At 53.6% G+C, this 27,754-nt stretch overlaps 9 protein-coding genes across 9 annotated transcripts; 3 read left to right on the top strand and 6 right to left on the bottom strand.

Moving 5' to 3' along the window:
• Positions 1-91: 91 nt before the first annotated feature.
• LRP88_02929 (uncharacterized protein) lies at positions 92-1,330 on the bottom strand (the record flags this gene model as incomplete). The annotated part of the gene is made up of 1 exon (XM_083239564.1): positions 92-1,330. One exon carries the CDS (start codon positions 1,328-1,330, stop codon positions 92-94), a length of 1,239 nt encoding a protein of 412 aa, XP_083104694.1.
• Positions 1,331-5,279: 3,949 nt separating this feature from the next.
• On the top strand, positions 5,280-7,516 carry LRP88_02928 (uncharacterized protein; the record flags this gene model as incomplete). Its single annotated transcript, XM_083239563.1, has 3 exons — positions 5,280-6,215; positions 6,275-6,928; positions 6,980-7,516. 3 exons carry the CDS (start codon positions 5,280-5,282, stop codon positions 7,514-7,516), a joined length of 2,127 nt encoding a protein of 708 aa, XP_083104693.1.
• Positions 7,517-8,681: 1,165 nt separating this feature from the next.
• LRP88_02927 (F-box protein) lies at positions 8,682-9,674 on the bottom strand (the record flags this gene model as incomplete). The annotated part of the gene is made up of 1 exon (XM_083239562.1): positions 8,682-9,674. The coding sequence occupies one exon, from the start codon at positions 9,672-9,674 to the stop codon at positions 8,682-8,684; it is 993 nt and encodes a 330-aa protein (XP_083104692.1).
• A 4,574-nt stretch (positions 9,675-14,248) lies between these two features.
• On the bottom strand, positions 14,249-14,918 carry LRP88_02926 (Tctex-1; the record flags this gene model as incomplete). Its single annotated transcript, XM_083239561.1, has 4 exons — positions 14,249-14,593; positions 14,650-14,724; positions 14,808-14,846; positions 14,907-14,918. 4 exons carry the CDS (start codon positions 14,916-14,918, stop codon positions 14,249-14,251), a joined length of 471 nt encoding a protein of 156 aa, XP_083104691.1.
• A 772-nt stretch (positions 14,919-15,690) lies between these two features.
• Positions 15,691-16,166, top strand: LRP88_02925 (uncharacterized protein; the record flags this gene model as incomplete). The annotated part of the gene is made up of 2 exons (XM_083239560.1): positions 15,691-15,724; positions 15,808-16,166. The coding sequence occupies 2 exons, from the start codon at positions 15,691-15,693 to the stop codon at positions 16,164-16,166; spliced, it is 393 nt and encodes a 130-aa protein (XP_083104690.1).
• A 352-nt stretch (positions 16,167-16,518) lies between these two features.
• Positions 16,519-17,145, bottom strand: LRP88_02924 (uncharacterized protein; the record flags this gene model as incomplete). The annotated part of the gene is made up of 1 exon (XM_083239559.1): positions 16,519-17,145. The coding sequence occupies one exon, from the start codon at positions 17,143-17,145 to the stop codon at positions 16,519-16,521; it is 627 nt and encodes a 208-aa protein (XP_083104689.1).
• An 823-nt stretch (positions 17,146-17,968) lies between these two features.
• On the bottom strand, positions 17,969-19,308 carry LRP88_02923 (NAGSA dehydrogenase family protein; the record flags this gene model as incomplete). The annotated part of the gene is made up of 5 exons (XM_083239558.1): positions 17,969-18,024; positions 18,080-18,129; positions 18,187-18,402; positions 18,455-18,530; positions 18,582-19,308. 5 exons carry the CDS (start codon positions 19,306-19,308, stop codon positions 17,969-17,971), a joined length of 1,125 nt encoding a protein of 374 aa, XP_083104688.1.
• A 3,379-nt stretch (positions 19,309-22,687) lies between these two features.
• On the top strand, positions 22,688-24,583 carry LRP88_02922 (ADA HAT complex component 1; the record flags this gene model as incomplete). Its single annotated transcript, XM_083239557.1, has 1 exon — positions 22,688-24,583. The coding sequence occupies one exon, from the start codon at positions 22,688-22,690 to the stop codon at positions 24,581-24,583; it is 1,896 nt and encodes a 631-aa protein (XP_083104687.1).
• A 993-nt stretch (positions 24,584-25,576) lies between these two features.
• On the bottom strand, positions 25,577-26,218 carry LRP88_02921 (uncharacterized protein; the record flags this gene model as incomplete). The annotated part of the gene is made up of 3 exons (XM_083239556.1): positions 25,577-25,877; positions 25,940-26,001; positions 26,063-26,218. 3 exons carry the CDS (start codon positions 26,216-26,218, stop codon positions 25,577-25,579), a joined length of 519 nt encoding a protein of 172 aa, XP_083104686.1.
• Between the last annotated feature and the right edge of the window lie 1,536 nt (positions 26,219-27,754).

The raw sequence follows: 27,754 nt of genomic DNA, 5'->3' as shown, positions 1-27,754 counted from the left end.
CCCGTGCCTGGTCCTGCCAGACATGATCCAGGCCACCCTGGCCAGAACCGAGACGCCTTCCTTGCGGATAATGTTCCCAACGAAAGACCCGTCAGCACTTGTGATTCAACACTGTGCCGACCTCCAGGACGCCAGAAATCTCACCATTTTCCATTACTGCAACAATCGCCTCTGGTCCACACGCAACATCCTCATCGAGGGGTGACGACTGCATATTGTTCAAGATATCTTGCGCCTGCCGGATAGTCGTGTCCGAGTAAAGTGAGAGCATTGATATCTTGGACACCAGAGCGTCAGGGAGTTCCCCGAGACTCTTGCTCAGATCATGCTTGTCGATGCCTCGTATTGTACTGGGCGAGGCAATCTGATCCTGAACCCTCACCCATCCGGTCGGAGAGTCGAAACCAGCACGGAGTAGGTCAACTCCGGGGCTTTCGTCACCCAGTTCAGGTGCTACCGGTATATCGCACCAGCTGATAGAGATGTCCTTGATAGTTCGAGGTTGTCGAGCGGCAGCACCGATGGCACCCCCTGGATGGTTCCTCGCAAACACGGATGCCACACTTGCATGCATTTCCTTAGAAGCTGCTACCGCAAGCGCATCACCGAGCGCGAGCGCAACGGTCGTCGACGTGGTCGGTGCCGAGACACCGAACGAAGTCTTCTCCGGCTCAGGGATCGGAGCCGGAAGGAGGATCGTGTCGGGGCGATGCTTGATGAATTCGCATGTCTCGTGGGAAGTATGAGACGTGAGAAGGATAACTGGAAGAGATTCGTCTAGGTGAGGCAGCATGAGAAGGAGCTCTTGCGTCTTGCCTGAGTATGTGATGAACATGAGGGTGTCATCAGGTCCGATGATGCCCAGATCTCCGTGCAGGGCTTCCGTGGGGTGAAGAAAGACAGCTTGTATGGCAAGACTTTTGAAGGTCGCGACCAGTTTCTGGCCTATATGTCCTGACTTGCCGACACCGATAATGACAAGCTTCCCTGTTGTTTCTTGCAGCCGGGTTATGGCCTCCACTGACTGGTTGAATCCATCACGAGCAACAGAGTCTGTCTCGTAGAGCCGTGTGAGACTCCTCAATGCCAAGGCTTCTGTGTTTAGCACGTGGATCCCATCCAGTAACCGTTGGTTCCTGAGCTGGCATTCTCCCCGAAGTTCTCGGTCCAGGCTCAATGGATCAATGGGTTCGCAGAAAGTGTTGCCTGGCGGCGAAGCAGAGGGCGTTGGAGGTGATGGAGGCGGTATCGCAGGGCATTGAGATGCTCCGAGTACAACCACCGCACTCGTCTGTACTGGCCCATGGCCGGATTGTGGCAAGCCTGCCATGTCGTTGGAGCTCCTGAGGCGCAGATGCAAGTGGTTTTTCGAATTTTGGGGGTTTCACGGTGGCGGCTAGCAGCAAAAAGTCAAAACTTGTGCACATGCACCGTTTTCGGGACAACCGCTAGACGCTCCAAAATGTTGTTGGCTGACGATTCGAGTTGGCTGGCAAGTAAGTATTCTGTAGCTCCCGATTATCGGCTTCTTGTGTTTGAGCAGCTGGTTCCGTCGTCGCAGGTTGCAGCCACAAAATTTGTGTAGCAACGAAGACAAAGCCGCAACAGTCTCGGGAATCAAATCCGATGCCACCAAAGATCTGGCGACTTGGCGGAGTACCAGCAATGAAACGGACAGCACGGGCTTCGGCGAAGAGGACCATATATGATTGAGATTGAAAGGCGGGCGTCGTCTTTAAGGTGCAGCCCGATCCTTGCCAGAGTCATGGACAGCTTACGTTTGGAATCCGAGATCTGGGGGAAAGATGGCGGCATATCCCTGTCCAATTGGTTGTGCCATCGATTGCGACCGAATCCAGCAGCCCGATCTGGACATGGTCGCGGAATCAAGTGGGTGCGATAAGGGGACCGAGACTATCCGGAGTTCCGACATATCCCACTCTTGTCACCGGCGGTTGAGTCAAGAAGCGAGATATTAGATTGGTCCTCCTCAGGTCTTGGACGTAATTGACTTCCTCGCCTGTCGACCGAACTCGTTGGACTCGATTCTCAGGTATCAATCTGATCGCAAGGCTCGGGCCAAACATCGAGCCGTTCACGGCGCAACGGCAGCCCCGAGAGGTGCCTCGGGTTGCTGCCGCTGCTGCTCCTTGCGCGGCGGGGGCGGGGTTTTTTTGTGGGAGTTTCTAGTCTATGATCCCTTGAATGAGAAGTCATGGACGAACCAGAGAACGCAGACTCGGTTCGGGACCACTTGGGGGAATGGCGCAAGCGGTACGATCGAATGCCGTGCTGAGTAAACCTCGTCCTTAGCTTGTGCCGCATGTTAGACAAGTTCCGCGGATCGAGTCGAAAAGACTTGGAGGCTTGGCTCGGCCAGCGGTTATCTCGGGACATGTAAATGATGCTGTTGGTGGATAGGTAGAGACATGACTGGATGGCTTAAGCTGAAGCATGCGAGAGGTTTGATGCGCTTCGCTTCCCGTCTTGGACGAATTGTTGATGGCCAAGTTTAAGAGCGACTCTTGAAGTACAACTCGGATATATGGCTGCAAAAATGGCAGAGTACGTACCTGTCAACCCGCACCTTCCCCAGCCTGCGAATGGCGGTTTGGAGGAGGGTTCACACGCACGTGGCGTTGGAGAAGGCAGCCTTTGGAGGTTCCAGAACTCTGTCGTTCCTTCCCCAATGGTTGCTGATGGGCTTGCTTGCATCATCGTCATGGACCCTGCGTTTCTATGTGTCTGCTTATTTGCCCAAGGATCTATCTCCTTTTTTGACTGACGACCCGGTGCTCCTTATCATTGGGGTATCTTTCATATCAGCCACTGGCGTTGAGAGGACGCAGGAGCAGCTCAAGTAGCAACAGCCAAAACAATAAACGCTTAATGCAGAAAGATCCAGTTGTCCTTGCAGGGGGGTTTTCGAGGAAGGAGCGTGGGGTTCAAATTTAATCTGCCCGCTAACTCACTTTTCTGATCCTCCCCTGGCCACCTTGTCGTCTCCCCGAACCTCAACAAATGATTCAATCAACCACGGACGTTCTGGAGTGCGATATAGATATGCATTGACGAAAATTTCGCCAATCGCCAATTGCCTGCATCTCCTACGAGTCACATGGCATTCCCAAGAAATGCGACCTTTACCTCTGACAGCACAATCTCACAGCATCGACAGGCATCAGGCATCACCAACCTCAACGTCAACGTCGTATTACCACGCGCAACATGTCGATGCGTCGTAACAAGTATGCCCAACAAGGGATACTTTGTGCAGCGCGCAATGTCTCATCAGAGCGTTGATCAGTGTCAAACCTTGCCCTTGCAGAGGATCGGCATCCATCACAAATAGACGACGGGAGTACGCGGTCGCGGCACAATCAATGGCCATGGTACACTACACAACTCATGTGCGGTATTCATGGATCGTGGCATGTCATCGTCACATTACAAGCCAGCCACGTACTGGCACATCGGCACTGGCACGGATCGACTAGGTCGAAATGTGGCATCAAGGTCTCGTCGTCTCTGCAAAGATGGGGTGACGGTTGAGCACGATGCTGACACTCGATGTGGAAGCAGAAAACCAAGTGTGTCTGTCAAAGAAGCATCCTTCTTGGCAGATGGCAGCTTGCTACGTATGCCCAGACTTCACTCGGCGGGTCCAGGCGGAAGGATCCTCCTGCGATGGATGGGTGGGATGGACAAGACAAGACAAGACAAGGGTTCGTGACGGATTGATGAGCGGCTGTGGGAGATTTTGAGTTTCAGACTCGTCTGAAACGTGCATTCCTTTGCAACGGCAGATCAGGAAAGTGCTGACGAATATCACGACCTTTGTTTTATCATGATTAGCTTGAACTCCTGGCCAGCGGTTAGCTCGCTCGACACGAGCATCTCCCTAGCGTCAGCCAAGACAATCTGGTGCAGGAGGATGCTGCAAGACTCAGGGGTGCGACAAAGATATGGCGTTTCCACGCGTCGAGTCGAGGAGATGACGGTCTCCCTCGCTCGCTACGCGGGATGGGGAATCTCTGCGAGAGGGCTGATTGTCATGGCCGGAGCCCACCAATCGCCATCAGCACCAGCAGCTGGAAAGGAGAAGACACGGGCCGCCCCCACTTGAGCTGATGCTTGGCTTTTTGGCGCTCGACTCTAGAGGGAACTATCGACGGCTAGAGATGCCGTCAGCTCCAAACGAAACAATAGGTCGACCCAGACTATTGAAGCCTGGAATTGGGGTTTGATTTTTTTTCTTCTTTGCTCTGAAGAGCGCCCGCTTACACGGCAAGTCAGTTCTGGAAAGGGGGAGACAGGACTATGGGATGCTGCAGAAGCAGCAATGTTAAATTGGCCGTTTTGGGGAATGCGGGAAGCTTCTTGTCAGCCACAGCATACATGGTCAGCCATCGGCGCCGTTTCTAGAGGGTTGAATTCCAAGCCGGCGCGGGCCTGGTTGCAGAAGCTCCGCGTACCTGCGTTCCAGGAACAAGCTCTGGACGACGACGATGGCTTGAATCAGATCGAATCGCCAGCCAAGGGCCTGAACAGGACAAGATGGGACGGCAACTGGAATGGATGACAGTGTAAATGAATGCGGCGGGCAGGCGGGCGGGCGCTTGCTGGTGCTGGTGCTGGTGGTATCGAGGGATCTTGATGGTGGTCCGAGTTTGCTCGCCGCCGGGGACCGTTCAAGGGTTTCGAAGGCCGCCAAAGGCTCTCAATCTGTTGCGGCGGCACCACCCCTGAGTCGTAAGCCCTGCGAGTATCCACTCAGCTTCCGTCTTGACGCCGTCTGCGGAGACTCTGTCTATCGGTTCGTCCGTTCTTTGTGGACGCCTCTTGCAAGCCAGGGACAGTCTCTGTCGCGCGGCGCCGCGCTGGAAAAAAAGTCGGGCACATTACTGACTAACGTACTGATCGCAAGGAGTTAAGGGCAAGGAAGTAGGGGCAAGCTGATGTGGGTATCTTACCTATCGACACGTCGCCCGTCCTTGAACGGAGGAGGCTTTTTCTTGGGAGAGATCGTCCACAAAACGTGATCCTGATCCTGGCGCTGGCTGAGTTCCATCTCTCGTGGTTGAAGAATCTGGGCAGCCCTCACATTCGTTCGTATCGCTCGCTCAGCTTCCCTCCCTGCAGAATCCTTCCTTTCCTTTCCCTTCCCCCAACACTTGGTCCGCTCACCCTCACTCAATCTTGTATTATTTTTCTTTTCTTGTAATTCTTGTCTATTCTTCATTTTTGGTTCTTGGTCTTTTGACTGCAGTTTTACCATCATGGGCCTCAAACTGGGCTCCTCATGGAGCACGCCTCGAGGCTGGAGGATGATTTCCCTCACCCTCTTTGCTCTAACCCTGCTACTCGTGGTGCCCCTCCATCAGCTGAGCAGCGACTCACCCGGCGTCTACAACCAAGTATCCAAATATCTCAAGAACGAAGGCACCGTCTACGACGTCGAAGACGGCTTCATCGCAAACCTCAACGAAACCGAGACCGAACAGGTGGTTGGCGGAAAGCCGAACGGAGTCGAGAACGGATCTACCGGCCAACAACCCGGCGGTGCGCATGAAGCTCAGGCTATCGGCGAGGATGGCAAGGAGGCTCAAAACACCGACGGCAAGCCGGTCGAGGGCCAGCAGGTGCAGGGCGGCGAGAATGCGACCGGCGACAACAAGCCCCAGGCTGAGGGCGGCGATAACAACAACGGTCAGGGCGTAGGTGGCCCAATTCAGGAGGGCGAGAAGCTCGAGACGAACCAGGGCAACCCGGAAGACAACGAGAACAACGAGGATGGTGGCGGCGAAGATGAAGACGAGGTCCAACCGGTCCAACCGCCCAAATTCATCGTCCACCCCGACCCCAAGCCCGCGACGACGAGCCACAAGCCCCCCGCTCCAACCCCGGCCAAGGAGAACGATAAGGAGAAGGAGAAGGAGAACCATGACAACCACGAGAACAACGATAGCAAGGGCAACGAAGATAACAAGGACAAGCAGGAGACTCCCAATCCTGGCGACAAGCCCACGGAACCAGCGGCCATCGAGTTCCCCTCCAACCCACCAAACCCGAATGATATCTGCGCCGGATTCCCCAACCTGAACGGCATCACTCTGGTCATGAAGACTGGCGCTACTGAGGCTTTCTCGAAACTCCCCGCTCACCTTTTGACGAGCCTGCAGTGTGTCAAGGACGTGTTGATTTTCTCTGACTTGGTGAGACCGCCCATTCCTTGCAGTCGACTAATAAGTTTGTAACTAACAGAACCGTGCAGGAGCAACAAATCGGAAGCCACCACATCATTGATGTCCTCGACAATGTGAAGGAGGATGTCCAAAAGGGTCGCAAGGAGTTTGACCTCTACAAGGCCCAGAAGAGCTGTCCCATTCCTCAGAAGTACTGCACAGCCGATATGAAGGGCGGCTGGGATCTCGACAAGTACAAGTTCCTCCATATGATCGAGCGCGCCTGGCAGATGCGCCCCCACCAGAGGTGGTACGTGTTTGCTGAAGCCGACAGCTACATCTTCTGGCCAAACTTGATCTGGTTCCTCAACAACAAGGTGAACGCGACTGAGACTCCATATGTCGGAAGCGTGGCCATGCTCAAGGGCACACCCTTTGCTCACGGAGGCAGCGGCTATGTCATTTACGGCGACACGGTTAGGAAGATGGTAGAGATTCCGGACCTTGCTCACAAGTACGACATGATGGCTACCCACGAATGCTGTGGCGACTACCTCATGGCGCTCGCTGTCAACGAGACTGGCAAGAAGGTCAGACAGGCTCACCCCATGTTTAACGGAGAGAAGCCCGTAACTCTGCCCTTTGGAAACAACCATTGGTGTGAGCCCCTCATCACCATGCATCACATGGACCCGGAGGAGGTCAGCTCGGTATGGCAGTATGAGAAGACACGAGAGAAGACGGTATGTTCTGACCAAGGAATTATGGAGTGCGTGCGCTGACTTGTAACAAAGGGCCCCATCCAGATCAGGGAGATGTATGAAACATTCTTTGCTCCCAACCTCAAGGATAAGAGGGACGAGTGGGACAACTTGTCTGACGACACCTGTTTCATCGGACCCGAACCCGATGCTCAGGCCAAGGCCACGGACCGACAGAAGGGACGGCAGAAGAAGGAAACCGAGAAGACGGCCGTGCAACGACGTGCTCACCAGTCTGAGGAGCTCTGCTCCAAGGTCTGCGAGGCTGATGGACTCGACATCAATGAGGAGGAGTTCATGGGTCTCGAAAACGACGGACTTCGCGCCGCCCTCATCAGAAAGAAGTATGAGGAGCGCAGGAACGAGAAAGACTTCCACGGTGCCCGCAAGTGCTTCCAGTGGCGTTACCAGAAGGGCGTCTGCTGTATCGCAAAGAGCTTCAAGCAGGGCAAGCCTCACAGGGAGGCCAAACCCGAGGACAAGGCCGTCAGCGGCTGGTTTGTCCAGGGCATCAACGACTGGATCACGGCAAAGGGCGAGTGTGAGCCCAAGTGGAAGATCCCCAGCTAAGTCAGATCAGATCTGATCTGACGGTACATGACGAACATTCCTACATAATCACTCCTTCGACTTGGATGTGGGAGTGTTGATTTTTCAAAACGGCGTTTACGGTTATTTGGGTAACTTGTACACCAGGATAGAGTGAGGACATCTTGTGGGACGAGTCCTTTTTTACACTTTTCTTTCTATGTTTCTTCTGGTGTTTCGGATAGGGGCGGTCTTTGCCCAAGTGGCATGTTTAGGATCACAGCCAGGGTGGTTGGATTTCGCTTTGTTGCCATTGTTGTTGCCATTGTTGTACAGACAGACGGGGAAGAGGTTATACCAGCATGATACACATCAGGGCCCCAGGGATACACCATAAATCAGCATCAAGATTTCTTTCTAGAGATGTGGAGGAGGAATCACATGAGAGTGTACAAGACAACGAGAATGGCAAAAAGATTACTTCATCTTGCTTCCTTTTTGCAATGTGACGCCATATCATATCACATACTTGATGAATGGCACTCGAGTGCTTTAAGCTTTATCTTCAGCGGGAAGACGTGCATTTAAACGACCCGTCCCGAAAGTGCCAGCGCTTGTCTACTGTAGGTTTGTCACCGCGATAAGCTTCTCTTCGTCAAAGACCCAGACCCCCCATGACGTTGCAACACCACAACAAGTTGCCCCATGCGTGGCATGGCCCCTCTGTTGTTGCATCATAGCTTTTACCAGGCCCAGTTTAGCCTATAAATCATTATCTTCTGATTATCCTTTTTATCCACATGGTTTGACTGTCGTGTTGTGCAAGGCAAGAAAAGGCAGCAGACTCTCTGGAATGTTGTGGCATTGTCATATTGCGTCATATTACCGGGAGTAAGTTCTCCTTTTCCTCTCATGTGTTCCATCATGACCCCACCCGTAAACCCTGGGACATCCATAATCCCCCTGTTAGCCGCGCTCATAAAGAAAAAAAGTTCCCAGTAGATGATGTGCTAATACATGGATTAATTAAACCCAGTCGAAAAGGAAAAAAGGTATGGTATGTGCGTCATTGCACTCCGTGGATATCTCAACACCTTCTTTTTGTTGCCCGATCTTCGCTCTCGTTTCGTCATGGTCTGTTTGTGTGTCCCTATCCATCCATCACTTTCTTCTGTATCCTTCTATCGTGTCTAGAATCATCTCGTGTCTAGATCTTTTCCTGTGATGCAATCTTCTTTCCTCCGTGACGTCCGCATCGCGAAGGGTTCTTGGGTGACTTCATGTAGCAGTAAGCCTTGGCGTCCTCTCCGGCGGGCTTGCCAAACACCTCCTTGATGGAGCAGTATTCGTAGCCTTCGCCCATCCACTCCTTCAGATGACGGTGAAGCTCGCAGCGGGAGATACCGCACTTCCGGCAGTAGACCTGTCCCTTGACGCGCATCTGCTCCATAGGGCCCTCCTTGTAGCCGCTTCGCTCATGGCGATGAACAAGAGGGCCGGCCCCTCGCCATGCCCACTCCATGTCGTTGGGTCCCGAGTAGCGGCTGGAGAGGGGAACAGTTCCGTGCAGTCGTCGATGGATTTCGTAAAAGTTGGAGTTTGTGAGTCCGAAGCAAACGCTGTCGATGGGGTCGAGGTAGTCAAAGATGGTGTAGTGAAGCTCTGCGGGGAGATCCAGCAACGTATAATCCTTTGGTGGCTGGGGCTGAGTCTGAGGAACGGGCTCGTAGTCCATGACAGAGTACGAGCGGCGGGGAGGGGGCAGCTTGGGCCGACGAGGAAGCTCGGTCGTCTTCTCTTGGACCGGGGCTTCAGGCTCCTGGTGCTGTTGGTGTTGGTGTTGGTGTTGGTGTTGGTGTTGGTGATGCTGGTGATGTTGGTAGTGGTAGTATTCCGTGGCAGGGAGGGGCCCGTTTTCAGGAATAGACGCTTGCCGGTCAACTTGAGAAGAGCTCGATTGTCCAGGCTGCGAGGCGTCGTGGTCGCCCTGGTAGTCGGTCATCGACCATCCTCGCCTGGGAACCCTCATCGCTCGCTTCTTGTTAAGTTCCTGCATGCGTCGGGCATGTTCCTCCCGGGACATTGACCCCGAAGAGTCTGTCCTGCCGAAACCAGGTCGCTTTGCAAGAGGGCCATCGATGCCCTCGTGCGTCGGGGTTCCGGCGGGGGAAAAGGCTGGGTCTGGAAGCACTTGAACCATGGTGAATTGGTTGACAGGGATGTTGCTGTGTATGTCGAATTGGTAGAGTGACGTGACCTGCAAGTCCAGATTCGTATATATCTCGAGGCTGATAGTCGTTTGCAGGGGTTCAGTGTTGTTGAGATGTGTTTCAGGCTTGAGACGTTGACCGAGGTGGAAATGGGATCAAGCTGAAATTGGGTTGCTAGGTTACGTTGACAATGTTATACCGGCGTCTCTTGGTAGAATGTTGGTGAGGTGAATTCCTCACTAGCGCGTTCATGAGCAGTCGGGGGGGTATAAGCTGATGGCCGGTCGTTGATCAAAGCCAAAGCAAGGCTTGAGGAGTGGCGACCTGTGTGGGTTATAAAGAACTTGACGCCGATGGAGAGACGCCCAGGTCAGTCAGTCACTGAGACAAGACAAGAGCCGGTCGGAATCCGAGGGCGGTGGATGCCGTGGGTGGTGTGATGGGTCCCGGGCCCATCGTGAGCCAATTCCAGATCTGTGATTCTGTCTCCAGGGGTTGGGTCCCTCGAGGCCAAGGCGTCCAAGGCTCCAAGAAAAGCCTTGATAAGCTAACGCTAGCGTGAGGCACAGGACGAGATGTGTGCCGCCCACTCTTTCTGTGGCTCTCAGCCTCTCAAGCACGGTCCCCTGTTGTCCATCTGACACTGCAAGTGTGGTGACGCCGAAGCCCGCACCGCGGTACCCAGGCTCGGGCCCTATTGCCGCGCATGCCGGGGCCTTGACTCGATCGACCCTTGAGTGACGGTGGCAAGACTCCAGAGAGCAACCCGGAGCAAACCCATGTCCAGGGACGAGGAACTCCGGAGCCGGTGGGCCTGGTGATCAGAGCTATCTGGATGACCTGCTTTGCAACAGCCTGAAATCGACTCCCCGGCCCGGGAAGCCATTATGGGCATGGGCATCGTATGACGGGAAGAAGCGAGGCCATATGGCGTTTTCCCCGGATGATTGTGATGTCGTGGCCGGTCATGTGGGGGAAAATCCCCTCCAAATCCAGCCTGACAGCCGCTTTCCAGAGCCTTTTCCAAGCTTCGGCTCCGTATCAAATTCACATACGTATTCGCCGGGCGTTTCCATTCAATGACACAACACCAAGGCTCAGCCTGACAGGCAGTCGATCCGTCAGCAAGAGAGTGACACAATGTTCCGTCGTACAACGGCGAGACCCGATCTGCCTTCAGGTTCCCGAACGTTTCCACGGCCGTTGTCAACGACCAAAGTCGGCGCTCAACGTCATTGTGGAGGGCTCAGTTAAAGAAAAGGACGGCGAGCCCCGCCCAGAGCGGGCCTGATCTCCAGTCAGGGTCGTCGTCCAGCGGGCTCAACTAGATGGTTTCCATCTCCCGTCCTGGCAAGAGATCAACAAGGTGAGGGATGCTATCGACTATCGACCTGCGAGTCTGGGTCTGGGCTCGCTGTCAGTTGGAAGCACGCGCATAGGTTGGACCCTGAGCCAGGAGTGAAAACTCTGTGCACGAATCAGGTTGCACCCTCAACCCAAACCTGGGGTTGGTCAGGTCATCGGTTTCTCCGACTTCTTTTCGGGAGTCCGAATTTAGACGCAGCGGCCTGGCCTTGCAGCGAGGCTTGCGGGACCAGTAAAGAAGGCCGTTGAGATGCCGTTCCGCTGCTCTGCTTTCTCGTCAACTCAACCACCCATCCGTCACACTGCTCTCGCCCATATGTCACCATCAACAAGCCATGCCATCCCGTCAACCGCTGCCGTTGTCGCATGTGCATATGCACGTTGCATCGACCGTGCCGAACCTAGCCTGGATTGCGCGTTGCGCCTGTCTCTTCTCAAGCTGCCCCGCGACTCGGATCCGGTGAGATAACGGATGAATGGGTCGAGACCCCCACGGACACAGCCGTCCAACACTTGAAGCGCTTTGCATGATTCTAGATCCCTTCAGAGAATCTGCAAGAGCATCAATGGTGGTGTTGGCGTTTCCAAGTCTCCGTATATCGCCGCACGTGCAAGTGAGAGGAAAGGGGCCACCTGCAGGCTGCTTCATGTAGGCGTGTAACCCGACGAACTATCGGGACCAGGCAAAGATGCGAGTCCTTGGTTCTCTTACAACTTGGCGGCGCCTCTATGCATCTGTCCTTGATTATGGCATGTATATGCATCGCTGCGGCTCATGCGTGTTGTGCCAGGGCATGGCTTCAGCGGACTGACGCCCAATATGCAGCTATGGTGGAGAGAGTCATGGGCGAAACAAGCGCCAAGCTTCGTCACCATCTGCTTTGTTGGCCAGGTATGTGGCTCAAGGGGGGTAATGGAGGATAAAACATGGCAGGAGAAGTATGTCGTCGTTCAGTTGCCAGTTGAAGCTTGGTTGCTGTCTCGTGTTGGCGTCACGTGGACGACATCTCCTGATGCTATGCGCCAGGCAACTGCTCTGCTTATCGCGCTTTCCTTCCACCAATGAGCCCCAGATGAGAACTCGTATATGGCTTCACGGGCGTCAACTCCCATGGCCTCATCCTACATGGATATAGGCAGTCCGTCGCAAGATGGAATTGTTGCTATATGTCTACAATAGGTAGCTCCGCCAGATTGACCGCCTGTTGATGGCACAACCTCCTCATATGCAGCGGAGATGGCTTGCATCGGGGGCTTGTTGCGGAATACCGAGTTGGGAAATGCCATCAGTCGTTCAAGATCCCGTTCCTCGTCTTGACATGCCGACTGATCAGCCACACTGTAACCTCTGGGTGAAGATGGTGGGATGATAACAACAGCATGGCCTTCGTTGTCTGTGGACGCCATGATTCTAATCAGGATAGCTATAGGATTCAGTGAGGAGATCCGACAAATTCCGTCAACAAGCGTATGCGATGGAATCCGGGGCTACCTAGTCATCGTTTGCTGCTGTGCTTGTGTTGCTCCTCTTGAAACTGGGAACCAATAGGATTGACCGGGGTGCTCTGTTCTCGTGATCGCCTCACTTCAAGTGACAGGCTGCCCTAGGTAGGGTACGGTATCAGTGTGATTCCTTTCTTTGTTGGCGAGCGTTGTATGATCTGATTCCCACAGCTTGGTTCGCTATGCATCCAACCCCGGACGACCTCAAAACACCGTCTTGGCCATCGGGTACACTTACATGTGGCAGTGTAGATGATAGATGATATGCTACTTCTCCATGTAGGTTCGGGTGCTTCCCCTGTACCTGTGTTGTTGTGATGGAGGTCATACGCTTCTTCTAGTGCTACCTTACCGATCATCTAACCGAGGATCTGGATGTCGTTCCTTGGATGATACCCCACGGTGGTAATATTCATGACACATTCGGAGTTACAGCACGCAAGGGCAGGACTCCTTCATGTGTAGGCAATGACGACTGGAGCAACGTTCAAGAGTGTCCATGTCCATGATTCGTGTCTCGTGAGTGACTATTGGGGAGATAGTAACCCACAGCCTGTAGGATCAGAGGAGGGCTCATGGCGGGACCACGTGAGTTATTATGCCCCATTAATCTCTCAAGACAGAGTACCTAGTCGGTCCAAGGTAGTTGATCTCACTATACGGCTAAGCTTGCGTTGATGTCGATGATCATGACACTTCTGATCTCGGTGGAAGGGGGGCAACTAGAAGGGAGCAGCCATAACAGCAAAGATCATAATTCATAACACTAGCTATGCTAATGTTAATATCAACTGTAAAACACCCTAGCTCGAAATATCAAATCTAAATATCGATGTTGGAAGAGTGTAAACCGAGCTGTCTTATACACTTGGAGACGACTACCCTATACCTTCTCACAAGGCTAAGCAGACTTGAACTATCACCAATCTTTGGCGATCATGTTGGCGAATGTGATGAATTTTGACTTGAAACAATGTTCGATTCCTTTACTGGGATTTGAAAATGGGAATGATAGCAGCTCTTAAGCTTGGTGACCCCGTGGGTTAAAAGCTCTACCATGTACTCTCTAGTGGCCATCATGACACATGCTGAAAGACTCATGGATAGGTGCGGCCTCGATATGTAGCGGAACTGGGCCTCCAGATACGATCACAATGGGCAAGTGACGCACGGAGTAGGTTCATGACCGAATCCATGGCCTTGTCGTCCCCCCATCACCCACATATCCCCAGGGGTTGGTGGATGCAAACAAGGGGGGTCAGTCCCTAATGACCGTCTCATCTGCCATTGATAAACTGTAACACAAGATGAGCCCTCCTAACCCTCGAGCCAGGTAGTTCGAGCCAAGAAATGCACCGTCAAGGGTAGAGACATTTTATTATTCCGCCAGTTATGTCCTTCCGGTATCAATCTCAGGTAGTCCACTACACCGTTCAGAGAACACTGGCAGAAGCCAGCTACCTGGTTCGTATTATCAATTCCAGCACATTTGTACATCCAAGGCCTGCAAGAACACCAAAGTCGGTGGCAGATGGCTTAGCCGGAAGCTCGATCGTACCCGTTGTATTCCCAATGTCACGCTTCCCAGGTTCCTCAACGCCATTGCTGGATCAGAGTGCCATCAACGCCCCGAGGGAAATGCGCGTAGTTCAGAGCAGATGGTGTTTCCAGACTGCTCAGTCGCCACGTCTGGAGCTCAGATGGCGATCCAGATGAGCATGACAACAACGTCCAGGCCCTTGCCCTCGCCGCCATCGTACTTGAAGGTCCACATGCCGTCCTTCTTCTCATCCCAGTACGCGCCGGTCGCGCTGTGCATTCCTCGTCGGCCGACGTGGGGCTTGCCATCGGTGGCAGTGGCCTCGGAGCTGGTGGAAATGTGAGGCTCCTCAGCCTGGGTCTCGGTGCCTCCACGGGGCTTGTTAAGGGCGGATGTGGGGACGAGGTGCTGAACGATGGTGCTGTTGCAGGCGAACTTGAACGAGGGAGCAGAGGCGCCCTGGGGAGTCGACTCGGAAATGACGGCCTTCAGCACGGAGCTCTGGGAATGGGTTAGTGGACACGGCCAGGAGATGGTCGCGGGCGTGTTCCACTCACGATGATGGTCGAGTTCCATTGCTCAGTCTTTGCATGGTCGTAGAACTCGGCGCTGCCGATGGCGCTGTTGCAGGCCTGCAAGAGTTGGTGTCAGTACGCGTGCTGATGATGATGGTTGCCTTCGACATTGGCGGTAAGGAACGTGAGGGACGACGCACATCGGTAGCAATCTGCTTGAGGCGGTTGAAGGGAATAGGCTGGAGAGAGCTGTCAGCACAAGTCTGCACCGATAGGGGTCGTCAAGCTGATGCGCGTACAGGAGTGGCCATTTTGAAGTTTGACGGAGGTGTGTAGTTGAGAGGGGGAGGTTTGGCGCTTGTGTTGATGGCGTGGTGGAGGAAAAGGATAAGGATAAGGAAAAGTAAGAGTCGGTAAACAAAACAGCGTCACAGCGTTCAGTTCGTCACGTCGTTAACAGAAATAATCCGGGCTTAACAAGCACAAACCACCAGTTAGCATCATAAACACGTAGGTATCAAATTTCTTCTACATCATGCACAAGAGACGATGCAATACTCTACTCACGTGCAGCTTCAACGCGCCCGTTGCTCGACGTGTAGCTCAGCGCAATCGATAAATAATCTACTGTCGTTGTTTGGATTCCCACGTACCTGGATTGTCTTTCCCTTTCGGGCATTCTGCCGGAAGCGCATTCCGCCCAGGCGACGCGATCTGAGAGTGTGCACGTGACCCTTGCATATGGCCGCCAACCAATCGGCCCACGTGCCCTTCCCTTGCGGGTCCTGCGAAGCAAGGAAGTGGGGCCTTTCCTCCTCCCTTGACCGAGCCACTGTCGTAACGAGCATCTTCTGAGACGCTGAAGCTTTCCTCTTGGACTTCACAACCCAACCTTGTTTTTGAATCCCTTCAGACCTTTGCGAAAGTGCTCGAGTCGCCAATTGCTTACATCAGAGATAGCCGCGCTCTCAATTGACGGCAGTATCGATAATTATTCAAGCGTAGTCTTGACCCAGCAACAATCATCAGCTATAGCTTAATACCTCCCAACCACCTTGGACGACCTTATCGCGGAACTTCACCATGTCTTCTCAACCTCTTCTCCAGACCACTCCTGGTACGAACATCCATCGCCATCGCTTCTTGGGCCTCTCGAGAAATTTCCGCACCTGTGCCGCGCATTTCTAACACTGTCGATAGGCAAGCGCATCGCCCTACCGACCCGCGTCGAGCCCAAGGTCTTCTTTGCCAACGAGCGAACCTTCCTGTCATGGCTCAACTTCACCGTTATCCTTGGCGCCCTGGCCATTGGTATGCTCAACTTCGGTGACCGCGTCGCCTTCATTTCGGCGTTCCTCTTCACCGGCGTTGCCATGTTGACTATGCTGTACGCCTTGGTGACATACCACTGGCGAGCCAAGTCTATACGAATGAGGGGCCAGGCCGGCTTCGACGACCGCTTCGGTCCTACTGTTCTGGCCATCATCCTGCTCTTGGCCGTCATTGTCAACTTTGTCCTCCGAATCACCGACCAGCCCAGCAAGCATGGTAACAACTAAGTCGGGGATAGCGAGAGTAGTGACAACAAGGCAACATGGAGGGCTGTGGAGGAACCGATCGAGGAAGAGAGGGGCCGAATAGGGTTGAATGGATTCTTTGGAGGACTGTTGGTGAATTTGGCGTTTAAGCCGGTGGTCTAGTTTGGGTACTGGGTTGGATCGTAGGACCGAATCAATACAAGTAAAAAGTTAGGATACTAGATCCTCTTGGGTATCTCGTACAAACATGTGTGGCATTTCCATAATCATGCCGAATCCTTGCCTCCGGACGCCGAGCAAAATTCATGTTCCCTCCAATTGAGTCGCCCCAATGTTCAACTATCCGAAGTCGTTGACCGAGAAGTGTGGATATTTACGCCTGTTTTTGCGCGCTAGACTGGATAGTGATTCCCTTTTTCGACTTGAGCTCCATTATGGGCGCGATCGAGAGAAAGACCCGCATGGATTTGACCGAGCGTGTCGAGGGACGGGGCAGCACGGCATCTTCAAACCGGCTGTGCATAACCTCGAAGTCGTCGCTGTTGGAACCGTCGCTTTCCTCCGCGTCTTTTTCGAGTACCGTTTCCTCGACCAAGTCTCGCTTCTTTGGCTTCTCCGGCAAATCGAACAGTTGATTGTATTGGTAGTATGCCTTGCCCTCCTCGTCTAGGACCTTTTTGCATTTTTCCACCACCGTGATGAGCTTGCAGACGTCTGCGGTCCGCGCGTGCAGCATTACCAGTCGCGGTCGTTCGCTTTCTTCGAGAAGATGATGGAGGACGGATGTAATGCGCTTGGTGATCTTGGTGGATGAAATGACGGAGACGGCGAGGACTTCGTGCTTGGGTCTGAGCTCGGCGAGGATGGCTTCGTGGGGAGCTATGAGGGCCGATGTTGGCGATTGCGGGGCCTGGTTCCGGACTCGCTTTTGAGGACCGACATCCTTGGAAATGGTTGCATCTGGCTTTCTCTTGCCAATGCCATGTCTTGGGGCGGACATGATTGTGTGGGAGGGAATTGGATGAAGGAGATTCGATTCTTGAGGATGAATGATGTGGCGGGCGGAAAAGTTGGGGTCCGTGAGTCTGGGGTCTGACTTGGCGGCGACGAAAGACTGCGTCTGCCAACTTGAGGGCTCCAATCACGAACGGGGCTCAGAGAGATCCCGGGCTCGAATTTTCAGGATAACTGCCTATCGAGCGTGCTTAGCTCAATTAAGCATCGGTTCTAGCAGGGAATACAAAAATCAATTATCATGGGTGCATACTGGCATCCTGATGGATCTTTGCTTCGGTGAGGAAACCCACCAAGACTCGGCCAAACGAAATCTGCTGTAAACTGCCTTACATAAGCATTCGACAACCCCAGCAACCTCGCAACGTCTCGCAAGTGTGAGTTGGAATCGAGGATAGATTCCGGTAGCTACTGACCAAAAGCAAAGTCTTGCCGTATGATAATTGGACGAAGCTGTGTTTGAAACAAAAGACGTTGTACGAGGTATTCACTATCCTGCTTAAGTCTATATGTTAAATACATCTCTTCAGTACAGGTTGTGACAAGTGATAAACTACCCCCAGCGTTTTCCTCTTTCGCAGTTAGCATAGCAACACATCCGAAAAATCGGACTGTTAATCTTCTATCGCCCTCTGTAAATTGCTGCTCGGCATATACTTGCGTTGCCTTTCCTGGGACCGCCTGTAGATTGGCGCATCCCTTCTCTCTAATGCGAAAGCGAGGCTTCGCCCCTCTTTGAGATGATGGATACCGCACCGCCGCGGAATAGACGGATACTCAAGGTCTGTAATACTTCTAGACCGACCCGATCATTCGATAGGAATTCCCTGATATTCGTCATATCCGAGCGCGAGGTTCATGTTCTCTGATTATAGTTGTTAGCCAAAACAGAAATATTGTCGTTCGTCGAAGAGACGTACGCAAGCATTGTGTGGCAGCGCCCTTGTTGAGGTTGTCAATCGTGGCACAACTATCCAATATTAACCAAAGCACCTTCAATGATCAAATCCCTAGATGGGATACTTACACAACGACACGCTTTCCGGTCTTATCAACGGCAAAACCTCCAATCTCGACTCCGTGCTTGTTTTGGATCGACTTCACAAGCGGGGCTTCACCGACAACCTTTACGAGCTTTTCGCCGGCATATCGGTCTTGGTAGATTTGACGGATATCTCGAGAAGTCAACGTCTTGTTCAAGGGGATATTGACGGTCAGGTGAATGCCGCGGAACCAGGAGGCGCTAAATCATTGTCAGTCTTGAGACATAAAGAGGGAAAAGAGATGTGACATACACATGTGGAATAAATGATGTGGTCGCACCAAGGTGATGGCTGATCTCTCGCTCATGCACATGTCCAGTCAAGCTGTCTGTCGAATGTCAGCTTCCTGTTTGCTTATAGCTGAGCTCTGAGTTCTTACAAGGAATAAGATTGTCATGGAGAAGCTTGACGTCGTTCTTTGGGGAAGGCTTCGTGCCAGCTCCGCTATAACCCGAAGCTCCAAAGACCGTTGGCATGCCTCCCAAATGTTCCAGAATGGGCGACAAGGCCAATTGCGACCCTGTCGCATAGCACCCAGGGTTGCTGATACGAGTTGATTGAGCAATCTTGCTTCGTTGCACCAGTTCAGGCAGGCCGTAAGCCCAAGTACCGTCAAAACGGTAGTCGGCGGAAAGATCAACGATCAAGCTCGAACTCTGGCCAAGTGCCTCCACGAACGGCTGACAGACACCGTTGGGAAGAGCCATAACCCAACAGTCGACCTTGCCGTCTTGATCCAGCTGAGCTACTTCCTCAGGAGAGAGGTTCTCATAGATGATTTTCCGCTTGCTATATCCTTTGAGCTCCTGGCCGCAGAGTTCCCGAGAGGATACATGTCGAAGGTCCATATTGGGGTGCTCGTTGAGAAGATCAATCAGGGCTTGGCCTGTGTAGCCGCGGGCTCCAATGAGACCAATCCGGGATGGTACATCGTTGGAAGCATTCCTTTTACCCAAGGGCGGATTCGGGTTTGTGTTGATAGCATATGACAGACGCCCTGTTGAAGAGAGAAAACGGGCTTGGGCGATGTAGGTGTTTCCCGAGGTCGCTCGGGGGGCAATGCGGCGGGCGCTGATGCGCACCGCCCCAGAAGTAGCAGAGAACATAGCTCTATTAAAGGCGATCCCAATTGACCAGTGGGTTAGTAAAGCAGATTGAATGGACGCTGTGTACTGCACGGGTTGTTCTGTGTACGATGCTGTTAATAGCTTGATAGACGTGGATAATTTTTGGGTGGGGCTTGGGGGAGGGTTGTGACTGGCTACATAGCCAGCCGAAGTCGGTCGTCTTGCGGGAGGATGTTAAATGGACTGTTGTAAAGAAATCTTGACTTCACAGGATAGATCATTGGTTAAAGAACGGGCCATTGCGTGTGTTATGAGGCGAGTGGACACTCTTCATGCTCTCCTCACTGATAAACAAGGAGACCATTTCGATGTATTTATATTCGTGGGTTAGGTGAGTTGCTCTCAACTAACAATAGTATGAGGTGGTATCGTCCAGTGTTACGCTACGAATAAAGAGAAGAACGATGGCCGAACATCGCATTTGACCTTGATGCACTGCTTTCACTAATGCTCACCTGCCAGGCATGGGTCCATCTCAAGATCCAATCTGATATTGATTCTCTTGCAAGTTTGAGGCTCTGAGTGAGTGCACGTGGGACCCAAGCCACTGTCATGTGACTTGGGCCTGAAATTGGGACAGGGTGATTGTGGCTGCTGCATGTCTCGGCGCTAGTGGCTCGGAATCCTGAGCATGCCTCAGCCTGAGTCGATGAGGACGAAGCATATCATGGCGCGCATGACTCTTGGCTTCGGTCCCGGACCCAACTAACTTGAGATATGATCACTTCATTCCTCCTGTCTGTGACTGGGCTTTCCTCTGTCACCGGTCCTGCAAAAACTCGACCTCTCGCAACCGATCTGAGCTATCTACTACGTATGTCATGTATGACGACTTGGGCGAGAATCAGTGGGGCGGGGAGTGGTTCCGCTGGAAGCATTTCAGCCCAGCTCAGATGGAAGCTCCCCCTTGGACTTGCATGTTGTAGCTTGGACGAGAGTTGATGTGCTGAGGCTAAGATGCCTCCCGGTTCGTTCCCCGGATGTTAGCCACTGTACCTCGCCTGCGACACATGGTCTATCAGTGATAGTGAGATACGAAACAAGCCAGATGTTAGTGCCCAGGTCGAGAGCAAAGGAGCTTGGGCCTCGAGAGGCTTGCTGCCGCCTTTAGGGCGCCCAGCTGGATACCACGCTCCAGAAGGATTGGAGATGAGAGCCTGGCGTCTTGTTAAGGTACTGTACCGCATCAACAACTTGACCTTGGTCCAGGGCCAAGTGGGCCAAGCCTTGAGCTGGTTGGAAGTGGCTGCAGCAACTCGGAGTAGGAGCCCCACGTCCCACACATCCATTCTATCTCAGCTGCGTCTGAGATGGTTGCACTGTCAGACGTACCTCGTCCCTGAGTCCAACAGGAGGAAGGATTGACAAGCAGGAAGCAACATGTGATGGCAGCATGGAAGCGTGAGACAAAGTGGAAGCGAGGTTGGTGCGAGCCGGGAGAGAAGAGGCAAGGCACACCGAGATGCTTCTCGTTGTTGTTGAGCACAACTTATCATCTTGGGTACAGTATGGTAGATTAGCCGATTCAGAGCCATGATGGAATGGGTTGAATTGGTGACATGGATCTGGTCCCGCACCTCCTCCTCTGTTTATGCTTTTACATCCACGTTTTGGAGGGAAACATGGTTTGCCGGAAGTCATTGGGTCATGGCAAAAAGGCGCCAGAGACGGCGCATCCTACTCTTGTGAGCACCCTCACGGCAGGCGACTGACTCTTGTCTGAGACTAGAAGGAAAAAAAAAAAACCATAGCTCTCACGTCCTCATTTCGCATCCGTGAGAGTCGCACTTTTAATATGGATGCCATGGATGAGATGGGCGCACGGGCTCGGAGCAAGTCGCCGATAAGCTGGATCCATTCATTAGTTAACGGATCTCCTGCCGTATCCTTGACGGCATTTGGCACCCGTTAGTTATCGACCTGTAAGCAGGGGAACGGTGGTGGCCCACCCCTGCTCATCTAGGACTCGTGCGCTGTAAGCAGGCGACCTGCGAGATTCGTTACCATGAATATCGGCATTGATGGGAACATTAACCGGTCGGGCAGGCTGCTGGCTGCCCACTGCGCCTCGGCAAACAGGAAGGGCGCTGATAAGGTGATAATGGATGCCTGCCTTGCCTTGATGCTGTTGCCCCAGCGGGTGCCAACTGCGAGACGAGTGCCACTCTCGCCTCATGTTCATGGGATGCGCTGGAGCGGCGACACCCTTGGCCCCCTCGGGATTGGTCCGTCGCAGCGTGTTCCAGTATCAAGAAGTGGGTGCTGGGGCCTTCTGGGGAGGACTCTCCCTCTGCCAGGCTGCTGATGCGGACCTGGATGGCTGCCCTGCTCTGGAGCCTGCTCTCCCCGTTCGTAATTCATGGATGGTGTGCTAGAGTGGATGCTCCCAAGCTTGGCTGGTGATCCACTCCCCCAAAACAACAAATCTCCCCCCCGGCGCGCCCGCCAACAGCCTGCCAGCCTCTACCTCTAGCCTGCCAGCGCCCCCGAGCTTGCTTTAGCCCGCCCGCCGGTCGGCCCAACAGGCTTCGCCTCAGGTCTGCGTTTCGTCAATCAATCACTCAATCAGGTCAATCAGTCAATCAATCAGGGAGCGAAACCCAGCACCGAGCGTCACCCTCTCACGTTGCAAGTGCCACTTGCTTCCCCTTCCCCTTCGCTTTCCCCTTCCTGAGCCTGGGTTTGACTTTATCCCGTCCTCCTTGACGCGGCGTCCGTCAGTCAGACTGCAATCCACCTCGCTCCCTCCCTCCTTCCTTCAAACCCCCCTCGACGCACCTTCCCCCCTCCCCGTCTCGACTTCCCTTTCGCACCTTCCTTTGTGCTTGCACCCCCATTTCCTCTCTCCCTTCGCTGCCTCGCTCTCTTCCCTCTTACACGCTCCCTCATCTCCCTCGTACACACACTCTCCCTCTCTGAAAAAAAGACTGCTCTGTTGGCTGTCGCCCAGAGATTCACGAGTCGAGGCTTTCGTTAGCGCTCGATCACTTCTTCTTTCCCTCTCTTCTGCCTCATCTCTTCGACTTGAGCCCTTGTCGCTGCTGTCGCTGGCTGACCCAAACTCCCCCAATTCTGGCCTGTTTTGAGGGGCCACATCATCACCCCCTTTGCCTGGCGCGCCCGCGCCCGACTCCCATCGTCCGACCTGCAAGCAAACCTGGTTACGTCAGCCCTGCCTGCGCCACCTCTTCACCAACCTCAGGCTCCACTGTGGTAATCCGCACCAACTTTCACACCCGTCTCGTCGGTGCCTGTGGCCGTGCGCTCGCTGCCTGTCGCATTACCTCAAAACCTCGTTGCGAACCACTTTCGCAACTCCTCTGTCGTCTTCCCCTTGACACCTCGTCAAGGTCTGCTCATGTTTCGATTCTGGGCATCCGAATCTCGGGGAAGTGACAAGACGCTCCAGGCGCCACAGCCGATCGTGGATCTTGTAAAACCACTCCAGCCGCATCTGTTCCCTGGCAACACCACGACGATAGCATCGTCCACCGTGCAGCCGCCCAAACGGAGGCGGCAGAGCTGCGACAGCTCAGATGCGTCGCCCGATCTGGCCGCGCCTGCCAAGCGCTTGAAATCCGATGCCTACCCCAGTCAAGATGCTCCGTCGGCATGCGACTCGACATCTGAGCCGATCCCTGCGACCCCTGATCTGGAAAGTGCCCGGGACGAGATCCGCCATCAGTTCGGCCTTGAGATTCTACTAAAGCATGATGAGTTGAGGCTCATTAACCAGGAACTCGCCAAGTGCCAAGTCGCGCTGGAACAGCTGCGGCGCTGCCATCTCATTCCGTATCCTGTGAATTGTCCGACCCCCGAAGAGATGCTCAAAGTCAGCGCCGGGAAGGGCCCTGCTATACAATCTCGCCCTGGAGAAGCGGTACCCAGATGGGCACCTCCGTTTGGTGTTGTCGACGGTCCATACGCCAGACACTATGCCAAGTGGCTTATTCCTGACCCTTCCTTCGACGGCATGCAACCTGAGTGGCAGTTCACACCGGAAGCTGCTCGTGCAAGAGCTTCGTTCACCGAGGGACGCACGACAAGGAATAGCTTCACCGAATCTGGAAGCTCGTTCAAGGGTCGCTCCGCTCGTGGGGTTGCTGGCCAGAAGCTGCAATCCTTGTCGAGTGGTTATCCGCAACCGAAGGACAAGGCTGGTCCATGTATCCTGAAGCGAGCCGATGGTAAGACAGTCAAGCTGGTTTGCTTGGATTGTAACCGTGAGAACTTCTCAAGCACGCAGGGCTTCATCAACCACTGTCGCATCGCTCACAAACGCGACTTTAAGAGCCATGAAGAAGCAGCTGTTCACAGTGGGCATCCCATCGAGGTGGCGGAAGGAGGTGGAGTTGTAGGAGAAGAAAAGGCTCCGGCGCCCGCGGCGCCGAGCTCGACCTCTGCCTCTGTGCATCCTCTCGCCCGACCCGACATGACTGAGCAGCAAGCCTACGTTGCACTTCAGTCGAGGATCTCGGAATCCCTCAAGCTCTACCATCAAGGCAAGCTGCCTGGTGTAACTAGCATTCCTTCTCTGTCCAGCGAGGCTCGCGGTCGTAAAGATAAGAAGGCGGCTTCTCTGGAGGGAGCTCCAGATATGCCTCACCTCTCTCGTCTCCTACAAAGTCGGAAGTTCGACGGCAACCTGCGTGAATTGGCCGCAGACGCAAAGACCAAGATGCCATTGGACGATTTCGCTTCTGGGGAAGAATCAGAGATGACTGAGACCCCTATTGAAGGCCATGTTGGAAAGGATTCAGTCGTGCGGACACCTGTCGTTATGCGTGTGCCTGCTAAGGCCACACAACATCCGACCATGGTGAACACGTCGGCTCGCCCTGCGAGCAGCAAAGGCCGTGTCCCTCCGATTGCTTTCAAGACGCCGACGAACTTGGGCTCCGATCTCGGACCGAAGCACGAGCTCTCAGACGAAGATTTGGATATGGAGGATGCTGATATGAGCCCTCACACCATGGTCAGCAACAACGCGCCCTCCCTGGTCAGTGACGACGGAGAGTACGACGATACAGACGACGGCTCCTCTGTCTCTGGCGCCAGCGACAACCTGGAAACCGAGTCGGTCTCTGATGTGGCTGAGATCACACTGGACGATGACCAAGACCCTCGATCACTGCGTCGGGGTTCAAGCGGCGTGTCTGGTGCTGTTAGGCTTGGCAAGGACGATCCTAAACATGTCACCCTGATGACTCCCGTCAAGAACAACACCGCCAGGGACCGACGTCGCAAAGTCTAGGCTGACTTGAAAACTCTGGAAAACGAGGTTCACATGGCGTTCTCAACTCGCAAGCACGCGCACACCCACCCACACACGGTTATTATTGCCACGCACAAATGCCCAAAAACTCATTGGATTCACCTCTCTTCTTGAACCACCACCTTTCAACCATATTCTTTTATTCGACACTTTATGATGACATCCTGGGGACTGAAAGCTGGAGCGAGGACGGCTGCCTGGTTTCAGTACGTCCAGAAACGGAAAATACGGGGGGACTGAGGCGCCATGCGGGTTTACAGAATTTGAGAGACGTTTTGTTATTGTTTTGATTCCGTTTAGAGACGCATGATTATTACACTTCGGCGCTAGGGGAGATGGGATTTCTGAGATTGGGGTTCTGTGCTTTTTGCTTGGTTCTCGATTCCGTTTCGCAGCTGCTGCTTTGCTCAACGACATGGCTCCCCGAGAAGAAGGTGGACGTCTGCTGTATGATGATGGGGTTAAGTTAAGAGAGCCCTCAAGTCACCTTATTTGTATCATAGTATTTGAGGTGGCTCGTGAGTAGGCCGAATACGAAAGACGAGAAGCTCAATATTGAGCAACAGGTGAAACTGAGACCCGAGGCCTCGTGAATGTTTGTGACGGTGGTGATGAAGGGCACGGCCATGCTCGGCCATGCTCAGGCCGTTGAAGGAGTGGAACGAGGCAGATGATCGTCAGTGGCGTTACTTCAGGGGGTAAAGCTTAGGCTTAGCTACAGTAGCTGATGCACATTAGCTACGTTCCTGGACAATTGACTTTGGGGTCTGTGTTTGAGTTCAAGAATCGGATCTCGGTCTCCGTTCAGGTGCATGATACAGTAGATGGCTTCAAATTCAATGTTTATTAATGAATTAGCTTGTAATATATTTACTCTAAAAACCCCAAGATGTACGCGCTTTTGACCCAAGCTTTGAACCGGCTGAAACTCCACCAATTGACGCGACCGAGCGAGCTACCTTAGTTCATCCCTTAGAGCATAGCAGCAACAACACCAGCAACGGCGAGGAGGACACCACCGGTGTTGCGGGCGAGGTCGGCGGCGTTGTTGGTGCTGTCGGGGCTGGAGGAGGACGAGGTGGAGGAAGCAGTCTCCTCCGAGGCGTCGGCACCGGTGGCAGTGGCATCGGCGGTACCGGTGCTCTCGGTCTCGGCGGTGGCCGTCTTGGTGGTCTTGGTTCGGGTGCCGTAGAGGGAGGCCTGCTGGCAGTAGATCTGGACCTGGCTCTGGGCGCTGGAGGCACGGGTGTCATCGGGGCAGTTGTTGAAGCAGCTGTGCGGCGTCATGTTAGTCTTGCCGGTGATGCGGAGGAAGGTTTCAGGGGTATTTCTTACGTAGCAATGGCCTCGTAGGCAGCGCAGAGGCAGTCCCAATCGTCACCCTTGCAGTCCTCGGCCTGTAAAACACGATGTTAGTATGCTGTGCGTGTGTAACTCGTTCTAGGGGGCCCGTCGTACCTTGGCGTTCTCGGTCTCGAGGCATCGCTTCACAATGTACTCGGCCTCGCACTCGGAAGAAGCAGAAGGAGCGGCAGCGGTCTCGGCAACCGTCTCGGAAGACTGGGCGGAGGCGCCGGCGGCGGCGAGGAGGGCGAGGGACCAGACGAACTTCATGTTGACGGTTGTGGTTGGTTTGTTGATTAAGGGATTAGAGGCGTGGGTGAAGATGTACGGGACAAGACTGGAGAAGAATGGAATGAGGTCGAGAGAGATGGATCTGGGGAGAAAATAAAGGGAGACGGGGGTGGGAGGTCAAGTTGTAATTATACCAAGACGGAGCGAGGGCACGGGGACGGCATGGGGGATATTAGCAACAGGGACTTGTTTTAGCATCTTGACTCTCGTTGGGCCAGTTATGCAGCAGCGGGCGAGTTTGCCGTGCCACCCCCGGGAAACGACCCATGGGATGGACGGATGGATTGCAGGGGGCCTGGTGGTCAAGTCAAGTCAGGGACCAGCCAGCCAGTCTGGATTGTTGAACCTCTGTGTGAATCTGGCGGGCTGAGATCAAAGGGGGCGGCGCCAGATGCAAGTTGCCGTGTATTGGTGGTTTGAGGCTTGGGGGTGGCTTGTTTATTATTTGTTTTTTTTTTTTCCTCTTGTGTTTTCTTTTATTTGCCTACATTCTTTGACCGTGATTAAACAGTCTTGATAGCATAAACGGGTGTTCACAGAGTGAGAATCTGGGTAGTTTACACAAAGTGGACAATGTCTCCATCTACCATCACAAAGCATGTTCGTATAAAAACAAAAGGTTGCACTATTATCGAGGCTGCAGCTAGGATGCGTCGCAGTAACAGTGCATTGCATTAGCCTGTGTTCCATTTTTTGGCCCGGGAGGCACGATAACTCAGGTGGGTATCCATTCTTTTGTTGGTCCCCCGGCTCGTCGCGTCCCCTGATAATACCGTGCTCACTCAATGTGAAAAGATTCATGGATCTTTTCCTTGAGAGAGCGGGCCGACGACTGGCCACTGGCCCCATTCAGAGCCTGGTGATGTGATGGGATGAGACCCTGCGTGGTCCGACGAGCGTTACAATCACGGGGAAGAGGCTAAATCAGCTAATCTCTCCTCTCCTCTCGTAGTGGTCCAAGTGTCGAGTCGACCGTCTCTGGGAGATGATGATGATGTGAGAACCCAGGACGTGGCTGAAGCTGAAAAGAGCATCGCACAGAGGGATAAAAAATAAAATAAAATAAAATAAAAAAAGAAGATTACCATGGCGCCCTGTATCACGCTGCCGTGTCTGGCCGACCATGGATCCATTTGCTGTCCTGTGCATTGCGGAAAAGGCTTGGGGTTCCTTTGGTGGAACATTGTTGACTGATCGACCAGGCGGTTTCGCGCAGACGCGGGCCAAAAGTCAAATCTTTTCTGTTGTCTGTGTTACAGTCAAAAGTATCCTGCATCACCATCTTGGTTGCCTCGGAGGCCAACTTCGTATTGACAGATCCTGCGGCTCATGGACCCGTCAATCGAATCATCGAATGTGGAGGGTGGCCAACAACAAACCGGCAGCGTGACAGCCAAGCCAACCCTGGATCATGGCACCCATCCGTCCCTCTCATCGTATCCAAGTAAAGTACAGGCCATAGCCCGGCTTACAGAGCATTGAAGCCGCGGCAACGGCGTTCCCTCCCCCAAAGGC

Source organism: Fusarium phalaenopsidis (genome assembly GCF_050370095.1).
Source record: "Fusarium phalaenopsidis strain FUZ10S chromosome Unknown contig_32286, whole genome shotgun sequence".
Lineage (NCBI taxonomy): Eukaryota > Fungi > Ascomycota > Sordariomycetes > Hypocreales > Nectriaceae > Fusarium > Fusarium phalaenopsidis.
Note: the sequence above shows the minus strand (reverse complement) of the source record. Positions and strands in the feature narration are given on the sequence as shown.